The sequence below is a fragment of the Thermobia domestica genome, chromosome 10, assembly GCF_964235325.1.
Source record: "Thermobia domestica chromosome 10, izTheDome1.hap1.1, whole genome shotgun sequence".
Lineage (NCBI taxonomy): Eukaryota > Metazoa > Arthropoda > Insecta > Zygentoma > Lepismatidae > Thermobia > Thermobia domestica.
The window spans coordinates 149,989,458-150,003,814 of NC_137463.1; the positions used below are offsets into that span (position 1 = coordinate 149,989,458).

Below are 14,357 nucleotides of genomic sequence, written 5' to 3' on the forward strand. Positions count from 1 at the left end.
AAAAATTATTACATCTATTGGTTAATCCTTAGGAATTCATAATGTAAATATGTTAAGAATTAAAAAAAAAAAAAAAAAAAAAAAAAAACTTTTCGAAATTCATGGTTTATTTTAGGTTTTATATTATTACCTACATCAACCACTAATTAAATGAGTTTTTGTGCTGTAGAGAAGCGAAACAAAGTCTGCTTTATCAATTTAAAGCAAAATTTTGAAAAAAGCCCAAAATTTCCCAAGCAAAAAAGCGAAGCAGAAAAAACCGAGTTTTTTTTTTTTTCAAAAAGCCGGTTTTTTTCCGAGCTCTTGCATCTCTACTGGAGATGAAATCTGGTTTCACATTATGAACCTGAAACAAAACGACAGAGTATGGATTGGCACTACTTGAATTCGCCACTGAAGAAGAAAGCGAAGACAGTGCAATCGGTAGGAAAAGCTACGGGCAGCGTCTTCTGGGATGCACAGGGTTGTATTCTGGTTGACTTTCTTGAGCCTGACAGACCATAAATTCTGCCCGCTACATCCAGACACTTTTGAAGTTCCGTCGTGCCTTGCGTGATAAACGTCCTGGAAATAAGATCATCCTTCAACAGGATAATGCGCGTTCACATAGTGCACGTGCCACTATGGAGCAGATCAGGAGATTTGTGTGGGAAACACTTCCACATCCTCCCTATAGCCCCGACATTGCACCCTCCGACTACCATATTTTCGGTTTTGTGAACGAATAGATGCGAGGCCATCGCTACGAGACACTGGAGGATATTCGGCAAGCAGTGCGTCAGTGTCTACGGGCAGCTGGAACGGAATTCTATTGCAAGGATATTTTCAAAGTTGCAGAACGATGGGAAAAATGTGAGGAAAAATAAAGAGACTATGTGGACAAGTGAAAGACAGGTCTGTACAAAGAGATGATATACTTGGTTTCACTTACAAATAAAGATTACGGTTGTGAAAAAACGTTGTTCACGACTTTCAGTATGACCTTCGTATTTCTATAATAGTAGAATACATTTCTTGTATATAGTGGAAACAGTGACTTCCCTAAAAGCGAATGGTTTAAAACCAAATTTGATGAGTTCATTCACATTACATATATCGAATCCGATCTGTCATATTGTTTTAAAATGAAGGCCGTTTGAAATTTTTAAAAAAAAATTCAAAACTTTCTTAATTTTAGGTCATGTGATAAAAAAAATAAAGTGATTTCTAATTTTAATTTTTAAAAAAAAGTTATTGAGTATTCTAGATGACTTGATAATGTCCGTCACAAAGATTGAACCGGACATTGCCGCTCTAGTGAAATCACATCATGCTCACGTATCTCATTAGCTTTCAATTTTGATGCATTTTAATATGCACGTTTTGTTGCCTTTGTATTTTTCGGATATTTCAATATGCAGTTTTCACTACTTTCATATCGTACCTCTTTCCTTTAAATTGATTTTTAAACAACTCTGCACCTGTTGAAAATGCTTAGTAGACCTATCTTTTGTTATTCTTAACAGTATGTATAAAAATAAACATATGCCTGTCAGAACAAAATTCAAAATAATATTAAAAAATATTTTCCGGTATTAGATTCAAATTATATTTCTCTCTTCCGCTTATCTTCGCAACCTCGGGTTAAGAAACCTAGTTCTAGTCCAAGTGCTTCACAAACAGTTGTCCTGTTTACTTCCTTTGCCATGTTTATAACTTTTGCCGAACGCAATTTCATAAATTAGTGCTTCCCTTAAAAAAAAAAAAAAAAAAAAAAAAAAAAAAAAAAAAAAAAAAAAAAAAAAAAAAGCTCCTCTCACATAGTCTCTATTCAAAAAGTAATTTTCACTATGTCCTTTGTTTCGGGTGCGAATTTTATGTATCGTTAAAATAAATTATATAGTAAAAACAAACAAAAATTTTCTTTTCTAAAATATATATAGTTGATAATATATGACGATTCTTCAAGTGAAAATTTAGAATCTTACTTCGCTCCTTCCCGGTTTTTCCTGGGGATAGAGTTAAAAACTAACGGCTTCCATGAACAGAGGTACACAATGAATATACAGACTAAATATTTTTTTGAGAAACATTTTATATATTTATGAAATTAAAAATTAAAAATCTCATACCACTTTAAACTAAAGAAAAAATCTTTGGATACTTTTTGCGACTACGGAGAAATGAACTAAAGCTCAAAATACTATATACGAATATTACGCAAAAACAATAAGAAATTAAAAAATTTAGAACGCGTAATAAGCATTACTTTTGTAAATATTAAAAAATGAATGTGTGATGTTTTAATCACCATAATTGGTAATTAGTACTCATGATGTTTTTTGAGTATCGTAGTTAATGAAAATTATGCAACCACACAAATTCTAAATATGGCGAAAGGTAATATGAAATACCAAATGAGCTCAAACGAATTAGTGTTGCCTGTTATTCTGCTATGAGCTTCTCGACCTACATTTATCTGAAAATATCAAAGGAATCTATCCCTTCATTTGAGGAATCCCTTTATACTAAATTGCTTAATTTTGCAATGCCCACTTTTGGAAAGAACAGGTGATTTCTTAGTAAATTGAATTGACCGCCACTAGTGCTCTTCATGGTATTCGAAATAAGTAGTTCCAAAGTTAATTTTCCAAGCTTTGAGTATCTTGTATCTACGAAAATACGCTGACACGAGAAAAGTTGCAAAGGACTTTTCTTCTTGTTTTGGCCTTAGGTACCTAGCCGTAAACTTTTTGTACGCATTAATCATTCACAATGTATATACACGGATATAGACAGATGAATAGACTTGTGTACGCGACCTCAAGTGAAGATCGTAAGTTACTTGGAAATGGACGTAGACAAATTTTGACTTCACTTCACAGTTCTAGAGCGTCAAACACTCCAACAAACACCGAAGTGAGAAGCTGTTCACATACAAAAAACTACCAATTCATGTTTTCAGGAAATAAATAAGGAAGACTGAACTATAAATTCATAACGAAACTCCTACGTGCTATAATTCTGTTCCAAATTGGCACGAAACAGTAACTTATTTTACAGGTTGCAATATTCAATCATTTCCTCACATGATTAATCTCTACTGCTACAGGTTATTAGGGAATTTATCAACTGTATTATAAGAAAACATGAAATTATGTATTACAAAACATGAAATTATGTATTATGGTCTCTCAATGCTTTTCCTATAGATACGATTTTTCGAAATAATTAACAGGAATACTTACTTGAATTACTCCTTTCTCTTGCATTCGTTCTGGTGTATCATGAAGATCTGCGAAATGGACGGCAACCTGGTGGAATATTGGAAGAAGATACTTCTCCCTTTCATTAATTCTTCGTAGAAGTTCAGATTTCTGTTCCTTCAAAATGTCCGGGTTATTTAATTGTTCCTTGAGAGAGAGAATTTCCGGATCCAAGCGATGCATTGTTTTAAGTAGATCTTTTGTTCTGAACTTAATTTCTACGATACCCTCTGGTTCAAGTATACCACCCCTGAATAAGAAAATTTTAAAACTAATGTAAAAATTTTAAAATTAAATTATCCATTCACTACTGTGGTACGAATTCAGAGGCACTGACAAAGATCGAAGTACTTTGAAAGTGTGTTTACCATTCTATAGTTCATTATTCCAGTTGTCTATGAAACAAGCATAATAACGCAATGTCAGTCACTTAGCAATTGTAAATAGACGGGTTCTACTGTTACAGAGGCAATGGGATTTCTCAATTTCTAAGAACAGTTTTAATAAAAGTAAGAACTGAAAAGCAAATATTACTACAAATCATTAAAATTATTATGAAGACACATGAGAGGATGATTCAAATTAAAAAATTGGTTACTTACCGATAAATCCTCCCGTGGGGAAACTAAACACTCTCCACACGTATGAGAACACGCTAGTTTCGTCTTCAGTGGTAAGGTAACAGGGATAATAATAATAATAATAATAATAATAATAATAATAATAATAATAATAATAATAATAATAATAATAATAATAATAATAATAATAATAATAATAAAGAGGATGACAGAAAAAAAAGGTGTAGAAAAAGGAATACATACCACGGAATACATATAACGTAAAGGATGTTAAAATATCATGAGCAGAGCACAGTGCGAAAGAACGAGCTAAGTTGAATGAAGTGCGATGTCTATGTTACGTCAGTATTGAGAGATCCAAAATATATAGTCTATCAAAGGTAGATAACCAGATTCTATCAATGTTGCCAATATCCAGATTTAAAGCCGGTTTACATTTATGAATGAAGAATGATTCTTTAATCTTCCGTTATTTCTTTGGTTCCTGATGAACCTATCACATTAACCTGCTTTACATTGTGTGTATGTTGTTTTAAGTGAAGCGCCAATCCCGACATACTCTCTTCTTGTGACTTGTTTGATTGTCTAATATGGATCCGGATCTTACTGGATTTCAAAGCTGTTTTGTTGGTTCATTAAATAAGTCAGGTATTTATCACGCTCAATGTGAAGGTGCTACCTCATTTATAGGTCAAACGAAATGCAATAATAATTAAAGAAGATATCAGACGATCAAAAAAGTCGCAAGAAGAGGGCATGTCGAGATTGGCACTTCACTTAGAACAATATACACACAATATAAGGCAAGTTAATGTGAAAGGTTCAGCAGAAAACAAAGAAACAAAGGGAGATTACAGAATCATTCTTTATTTATAAATATAAACCGGTTTTAGATCTGGATTTTGGCAACATTGATAGAATCTGGTTACCTCCCTTCGATGTAATTTTGGATCTGTCAATAGTGACATAACACAGACATCGCACTTCCTTCAACTTAGCTCATTCTTTCGCACTGTGCACTGCTTGTGGTATTTTAGCATCTTTTACATTATATTTATTCTGTAGCATGTATTCATTTTTTCACATCTTTTTTCTGTCATCCGTTTTTATCCTTGTTACTTCACCACTGAAGATGGAACTAGCTTGTTGTTCCGATACGTGTGGAGAGTGTTTAATTCCCTTACGGGAAGATTTATTGGTAAGTAACCAATTTTATGTTAATTACTACAAATCATTTACATATATTTCAAAAATAAAGTATTTCATGGTTATTCTTTCTAGTAATATTTGTTGGACGTTTTCAAAAATGTGAAATAGGTTTATAATTTTTATATCTTAAAAATACTTCTTTCATCTTCCATTATTTATTTTAAGTATTTACATCAAAATCACTAAGCATCAATTTATCACTAGAGATGCTCTTTCTTTCCAAGATAAAATGGCCTGAGTGCTTATATCATACTCTCCCTAACAATACACTCTACGGTATTGACAAATTTGATTAACTAATACAGGGTAAATATGATAAAATGTGGAACTAGGAAGACAATAAACAAACTTCATCGTAAAAAAAAAAAAAAAAAAAAAAAAAAAAAAAAAAAAAAAAAACTAATATTAAATAAATGATATCATGATATCAAAGGATTGCGATGCATTTGTTACTCATAGGGGAAATACATTTTAATTTTCTTGTTTCCTCACAACATGTGTATACTTCTCATTGGTTTTTGTTAAGATCACGCAGCGAGACTTATAAGATTGTGTTGTTAGTTCGTCTGTCCGTCCGTCCGTGTGTAATAGCTCCTGAAAGAATGCCAATGTTTTAGTTCTGTTTTTTGCAATAGACAGCTAGAGCGACTACCTCGATCGAGTTCGTTAAGAAAGTCAATCTACTTATAAATTAACAGGTAACAACGGCTTTAACGGTGGCTATCCACATCCCATCTCCCATATATGTAAGCGACTTTTTGAATCTTTTGAGTTGCAATATATAGTTAGAGCGATTACCTCGGCTGAGTTCGTTAATGGAGTAAATCCGTTGATGTATTAACGAATGACAACAATTTTAACGATGGCTATCTATAGCCCAAATCCCATGCATGTAAGTGAATTTTTTTAATTGTGTTTATATATATTTTTTTCCCAATAGATAGCTAGAGCGATTACCTCTGCCGAGTTCGTTAATGGAGTCAATCTGTTAAAAACTTAAAAGGTAACAGCGATTTAACGGTACCTGGAAGTATCTCATATCTCACACACGTAAGCGAATTATTGAATTTTTTTTTTTTTTTTTTTTTTTCCGAGTTCGTTATCTAACATCTCAACGAGTAACAGTGACTTTAACGCTATCTACATCCCATACATATTTCAGGTGATTCTCTGTACTGTCATTATCACACTTTAGTTTTTGTTAATTCCATACAAATCTTATAATCGCACACATCATAGAGAAATAATATAACTTTAACGAGATAACGTCAAGCTACATAAAAAAGAAGAAAAACATGATTTTCATATTCAAAACACCCTAAAATCTAAAAGATTTGACGCAAACTGCCTAAGTACAAGGTAACCAAAAAAGTTCTTCCCGTTCTATAGCAGTGATAAACAAAGAGCAATACAGTGGACGGTACGTACCTTTAGGTTTCGAAGTAATCTCCATCAACATACAACACCTTTTGCAAATGTTCCTGCAGCTACACAATACCCTGGTGATAAAACTCGGCGGTCGTGGATATAAAGAAGTATGTGGGTGCGTTCCGCAGATCTCCGTCATTTGCGAAGTATCTGCCAAAGGTAGTTTGTCGCGTGAATGAAACAGGTGGTAATCTGTTGGCGCAATTCCGGAGAATATAGTGCATGTCAGTGTTTCCCAATCAAGTTGTTGAAGGATCTCCCGGGTCCTTCTTGCCACATGTGGCCTGGTATTTGCGTGCAGGAACAGAAAACCCTTGCGATTCACTAATGCAGCCTCCTTCTGCCGCAATGGACGGTGCACCAATTGCAACTGTTGAGAGTAGAAGTCCGTACCGACCAGGTCGAAGGATTCGTAATGAACCACTTGCGGACAATTCCATCATACAGAGAACATAAACTTCCGTGGGTGCGAAGATTGTCTTGAGGTGTCAGGAACAGGGTCACGTGGCGACAATCAATGTCTGGTACACTTGGGAGTGTCATAGAGGACCCATGTTTTGTCACCACAGTAAGCAAGAGATTAAAGATGGGTGCATTCAGGTGAGCAAGGACAAATAGGCTGTCACTGGTTGTTTCTTGTTGGCTGCCGATAATATGTGGAGTACGCACTAGCTTAACCCATCTTTGATTGCTTGGTAACTTGTATGGCTTCCCTATCCCATATAGGTGCAATCTGATTGTTTCAGCGGAAACATGGAATCTCTCGGCAAGTTCGTCACACGTTAGAGCATTGTCTTTTTCGATGCCTGATTTCATGGCCTTGTCATCCAACACATGTAACCGTCCACTGCGAGATTCATCCGAAAGACCCACATCTCACGAAGGTAATTTCTGGAACCAATTCCTGGCGATGCGTTCGTTTACGGCATTCTCCCCAAATGCCTGACATGTGCGGCGACTTGATGTGGCAGCTGGCAGGCCCACAAACATCTAAACAAACTGCTTCAATATCTCTATTGCTCTTCAACACTGGAATAACTATGACTGCTGTGTGCATACAACGTACCTTTATTATTGAAGGTCGACGGTCAGATCCGATCGCTTGGTAGGTATGCGTGTCATTTCGTTTCTTCTCTGTGACCGCATGATTAATGGAACGTCAAAAACAGCAAGAACTTGTATGACCTCCCAGAGTCACTCGGTTTCAAGAAGAGTAAGATGTGCCTAAGTAAATTGTAATGTTGAAAAAGGATAAAAATTTGTGCTTATAATACCTCTTTTGTTGTTGTCAAATTCGGTCTTAGTATTTAATTTTCTATTTTTCCAGATATTGGACACATATGAAACATTTCCCATCAAACAGGGGCCGCGGTGGCTCAGTGGTAGAGCGTTCACCTCTGGTGCTTGGGGTCTCGGGTTCAAACCCTGCTCCCGCCAAGTGAACTTTGTGGTGGACAAACACCGTGTGCGTGGGTTTTCTCGGGGTTCTCCCGTTTCCTCCCACTTTCTTCATTCCACCATTTCATTCATTTCTCATAATCACCGTCTCCTTTAGCCTAACCGGCATAACCGTGGGACGTAAAACTCTCAGATTTCATTTCATTTTTTTATTTCCCATCAAACTAGGATTGTCTCACTCTTCCACATTATTCATTCTCCGTAAATCTCGAAGACAAATCCAAACTACTCAGATCTCCGTAAGTCAGGAAGAGAGATAACAAATAAACAAAATAACTACATCTGAGGCACTACAAAAACATACGATACTTTATGAAGAAGAATCGCAAGGGAAAATTGAAATAAATTACAATTAACATTTAGAACTTTAAAAACCCCATATTCTCTCACTTTAGATTGAACAGATATATTAAATGAATTGGAAGAAACTCTTGTTACCTGCATTCTGGATCAGCATACATTTCCATGTGACGCAAATTAATGGTAGGATCCAAAACAGCCCAAGCTCCGCCGCGCAATTCACCATTAGGCGGAATGTAAATGATGATTGGCTGAGTATATTCTCGAAGACCATCAACTATGTATGCGCCAAATTTAACAATTTGCTCGTACATATCTGCAAGATATTTGTTTAAATTAAAACTCAATATTACTTTTAACATAGCAGAGTAACGTAAAATTAAGATTCTACCTAGATCCCGATATCTAAATTATAGTGTGAATCTAACATACTTTGGTTGATGTTTTATATTTTTACAGTAAGATCCAAATTAAATTTGCCCTTAGATATGACAATATTTTGCGGGATAAAACTTGTGTTTGAGAATATTCGCATAATCGGGGACGGATATATAATTACTGAGGATCAAGGAAGTGATGAAGTAGAACGGCAGAAAAGTTTGTGGTCTTTAAAAGTTGCAAAATCCATTACAGGGGTTCAATATTCTTTTGAAAGTAAAGAATTTATCATATACAGCAATGAACACAGTTGAACACGGTTAAGTCAGCGTATTGGATTTACAAAACAGATCTCGTGTCTTGAATATAATGTCTTGGGTCTTAGAGATATTTTCAATAAAATTCATGGCACTGCTATGACACCATCTTCCATCTACTGGTAACAAGAAGCTCAATGCTTTGTGCAGAGCAGTTAATTCCTGGACGATTTACTTTTCACAGGATAGAAATCCAAATTATGGTGTAAAATTCGTAGCACACTTATATCCTACAAATTCGAGTTGGTCAACATGTACTTCTCTCCAAGATTGTTCTCACATGCTCGATAGCTTAAGATGACCGGACGATATGCCGACGAATACGAGCTTTACCTTGTGCGGATTCAGTCTCACGTCACTGACCGTTAATATTTATTGAAAGTGCAAATCACGCTGGCACCCGACGAGACTCTTGATGCAAACACATCGACTAGTTTTTCAACAATGGATAGTTTCACCCGTGCCATTGGATCTAAGGCAATCGGAAACCAATCGCTTGCCTGACTGACAAGAAAAAGATGTGTCATTTTCAATCGAAGATGCAGAAGTTGACGCATGACAATGATCGGTGGATGAACTTTGCTTACTATTAATGTCGGACGAGTTTTTATGACAATGATCGGTGGATGAACTTTGATGACTATTAGTTTTGGACGACTTCTTAAACGCAACATGAGTTAATTCATTCACAACGCAAACGAAAGTACTCCAGCTGATTTTTCCACTGTGTTAGGCAATAAAAATAATAAGAAACCATATCTCGGCATATGTCGGCCTGATAGGGGCCAAAATTTCTTACCAAATTTTTTTTTTTTTTTTAAATGCCTAATTTTGGTTACATAAAGTCAGTTTCGGTTAGGTTGGGTAAGGTCAGGTCTGGTTAGGTTAGGTTTGTTTCGTTATTTATGTTTGTACTTACTATCACGGTTTGTATAGATTGGCCCGCAAGAAACTTCAATATTTCGCTTTCGTTTCCCATTTAAGTACGTATAAAATTCAGAATTGACATTTCACACCCGATGCAGTAGCTCTCAACATTAGCTTTCCGTAACATGAACTCATTTCTCCTATAAACATTCTGCTCTTTTCGTAGTTTTGGCCCCCATCTGTTCGACATAAGCCGGCTGTCGACATAAGCCCCCATCTGTTCGACATCTTAACAGATGGAAACAGAGGCGAGATATTAAACTTACGAATGGCCTTATATGAGCACAACGTTGACTGCTATGTACTTAATATTCGATTGTATCGGATTTGTTAAGGTTGGCCCTTGTACTCTATCTGTGGAGAAAACAACGCACTTATTTCCATGAACATAGGTTAGCCCTACAGGGCAAGTTTATGCGTGGGAACAACATGTTATATAGCAAAACGTAATGATTATGTCAATTTAAGTTCAAACCTGTAACGAATAACGCAAATTTCATTAATATCGATGATGCGTATCTTTTTGACTCCACACCCAATTACGAAAGGAAACAAAACCTGATTCTACCTAACCTGTGCATCCGGTGAGAAGGGGAACAATAACTGGTCCAGGACGTGTTATACTATGAATTTCACACGTGTTATACTATGAATTTCACAATTTTCTTATGTACATAGTTCAATGGACATTATCCTTCACAAGTGGCACTATCCTTCGTTATGTATTATTTTATGGGCTATTCGCAGCATCAAGAAGCACTTACACGCACTGTAATCCTCATTTGTTTTTAGTTCATTGCTTACCCACTGGGAAGTGCTAATGTTGTTTACAGTGGCTGCTTCCGAAAACAAGCTCATTTCCTTCACGCCGTTCCGTTCCGTTATCCTCACTTGGCTACGCCGTACTTTTGCGTATCCGAATTAGATGCGATAAATGCACCATTATGTATTAAATTTACACATACTGCGTCACTAACATAAGCCTAACGTAAAATTATAACATTAAAGTGGATTACTGTCGGGACCGGGGTGATGATTGCTCATCAGACGCAATCCCAAACTCGCTCAGTTTCATAAATGTTCATGAACAATTAATTTATTTTCTGTGGTGTGGAATCACTGTAACAAAAGCCTTTCTACTGTTATTCCATAGTGTTAAGAGAATAATGACCATCAAGACGTGATATGCTCCCTTGTACTTATTGTGCTGATGTTACCACGCGTGATAAAAAATATGGACTAATGACTTTCTTACTGACTATTTTGTCTTTTTTAGTCACTTCGTGATGCAGAACTAACTTTTGCCTAATCCAGAAAATTAATGCTCCTCTTCATTTTGGCATTCCGCGCCTGAAAACTGCTTTCGTTTTACATATTTGCTCACATCCGTACATTTGAAGTATTTTTAAAACCAGTTTTAAAGATACTCAATAAACTTGTACGTCATCAATAAATTTTATGAGGACCAGTCCTAGAATCTCCTGATGCCGCTTAAATATCAGATAAGAACGGGATGATAAGTGATCACAATATTAATATATTATGTAAAATGAGAACTACTGCCGCAACATCTTGCTGAAAGTTTTAAATTACTCAGGCATTACTCAGTTGTATACCCTCAGGGCAAGCCCTACAATTTCCTGAAGTCTCTTAATCGTCAGATAAGATAATGGAATGATACAGAACCAGACCTATTACTAAACAAGCAATCATAACTGCCAAATAGACAATCTCATTCCCGCCATTTACTATTCGCATTGATCTTTACATTGCTATTCATTTTAAACAAAAATAATAATAAAGAATATATCAAAGAAACAATTCGTGCTACTTAAAGTTGAATTATAGTTAAATAATTGTCCATATTTTTCTTCTTAAAAGACCAAGGCCAAAACAAAAGACCACACACATGATTGTTGAATACAACAAAGCACTCTTTCAGGTTTCAAACAACCCCCTTTAACGCACCACTACTTTTTTTTTTTTTTTTTTTTTTTTTTTTTAAATACAAAACTAACTTGGTCGATAAGCGAACCACAACGTAGGGTTCAAGCAAGCGCCTGTTTCACCGTCGCACAGTGGTTCCGATCACAAATCTAGCGGGACAAAATTAAGAACAGCAAGGCATTGCAAGATATTGTCAGAAAACATCATTCATAAGGGACAACTAGCATTCCCGTGATACACCAACCCGGGTGTTGTTGGAATATCAGAAACGTGCTCTGGAGTGAACCAAAAATGCAAACCCTTTTATCTGTGAAATATATTGACAAATAATTGTATATCGACTACAGAACTTACGTAGTGGGTACTGATGTTTCCAGTATGTGAACAACATGGAAGAACCACCTGATAGTTGCATAGAATGTTGAAAGCTGTTTCAAACAAGCTCTAAAACTGACTCTACGTCGAAAATAACAGACACACAAACAACCTGAAAACCGTGTGAAAGACACAAACAAAAATTCCAAATGGAAATAGACTAGTTGTTCACTGTTCATTATCTTCATCAACAACAGCGCCAGCAGAAGTATTGGTATCTTCAATATCACATCCTGGATCTTGAAGTAATTGCAGTACCGTAGTAGGTATACTGGTACGTCTCTTCACACGTTTCATTCGAAGAGTACTGACAATCGGGTCCGAAGAAATCAAGAGTGTGTTTATCACGTCCGTTATTGTATCAGATCTAGAAAATTTACGCGTATGATGCTCCCTAAAATATTTATAATCCTTATTTTGGGCTTCTTGCGCTTCTTTCGACATCATTCCAATAGGAAGTACGGCTTCTGTTATCAACTGTACGCCACGAATAAGTATCTTATGCACGCTTTGTGGCATATAATACCACGGATACTTCTGGACGTATAAGTCTGCTGTGTCGGAACTGTATTTTTCAAACGCAACAATATTAATGCTATACCCACAGGCGGTTGCTTTCAGAATGGTTGCAAAGCGACGAATCAGCTCTTCATCTACCAGTAATTGCAGACGCTAAAGTTGGATCCGCGCACTATTTCCATCATTGGTCGTACCAAAACCCGGTTTTGGTACATCGACAAGAAGTCCCATTTCGTTGCGAAAGCGCTGTTGGATGAATCGTTTTCTGTCGTCAACTTTCGATTTGTTTTCCTTTTGTATTTGCCACGATTGAATGTCTAAGCGATATCCAATATGGAGGATGAGCTCCTCCGTGGCTAAGCGGTTAGCGTACGCGCCTTTGGCGTGGGAGACCCTGGTTCGATTCCCGGCGGGAGCTCATGTGGTTCGGATTCCACGATAATCAGTAGGTCCACGTCTCATATAGTCTCGCTGCTGAACGGGACGTCAAAATCAACTCAACTCAACCAATATGGAGGATGAACTCGAAACACTTAATCCATGCGTGAAGGCTGGATATACCCAGAGTCAATGCTGTCCTATCTGGATGTTTTGTTCGAATAAGGGGCAGATTGTTCATCTGAGAAGGGGTTGCTCCACACACATGACAATTTTGGGTTGCTTTATTGGAAAGCAAGCTACAAGTCTTTCCGTCTATCATTGTGAGAACGAGTTTGTGACTCACAAGAATTGCACACCCATCTACATGTACCACCGTGGGAGAGAGGGCAGTGATTTGTTTTTTGATGTTATCAATTTCTCTTTTTATTAAGTCCGGACTTTCCTTCTGCAGAGTCACTTTGATGGGCCGACAGAATTTTGTTGACGAAGGCAAAGGATTCTGCCATAATATTAGCTTCGTCTCTGGAGTGGAACTACTGCCAACAGCAGAAACTGTAGTCATCTGCAGTGGTACCAGGGATACAACAAATACATTGGAGTCATCAATATCCTGATGCGTAGCCGCACTGAATTGCTTATACTGACTTTGTCCAGATGCACCATCACAGCCCCATATTTTACTACCAGAGTAACGCTTGAAAGTGTATCTAAACCTACAAGTACTTGGTGAAACACCTCCTGTTGCACTGACACTAAACGATATACAGTACGATCAAGCAGCGACTGTAAGTGTACCTCTGCAGAGTAGTCGGTGATCGTAATATACTCCGGATAGCAACGCTTTTTTGCCTCAAGAAGCATATGATAATTAGGGAAGATATCAGCATTATGAGTGATACTTATTTGACGCATAAAGATGTACTGATCTTTTGCAAATTTTTTTACCCACATAAAACGCTAATGCGTCGTCACATGCCATTTTAATTGGTACTTTGTTTGGTGGAGAACAATATGCCTTTTTCATTTTCGTGGCTCTCTCTAGGGGAACAACTTGATATTTGCTTCACTATTTGTGCAGCATCACGCCGACCTGTTGACCGTAGACTCATTTCCACGGCAAGAACAATCTCACCAAGTGTGTGTGTTTCCACCAAAGGTTTCACTTTTTGTTTTCTACATTTGTCTGTACTCTTCTCGAATAATTTTCGTGGCCGACTTCGTATGTTTTGTTGTCCTTCCACACTTTCTGGTTCCACAAAACGTTAACTGAACATTCAGCCACTTACTGTTTT

The 14,357-nt window shown here is 36.6% G+C and overlaps 1 protein-coding gene across 1 annotated transcript in view; it reads right to left on the reverse strand.

Annotated features, from left to right (window-relative positions):
* The window catches only part of ACC (acetyl-CoA carboxylase), a 776,633-nt gene that overhangs the window by 120,873 nt on the left and 641,403 nt on the right, over positions 1-14,357 (reverse strand). The window contains exons 34-35 of the mRNA XM_081728639.1: positions 8,360-8,537; positions 3,228-3,495 (exon numbers count right to left, since the gene is read on the reverse strand). Of these exons, the coding sequence (XP_081584765.1) occupies positions 3,228-3,495; positions 8,360-8,537 (446 nt within the window). The remainder of the gene's footprint in view (positions 1-3,227; positions 3,496-8,359; positions 8,538-14,357) is intronic.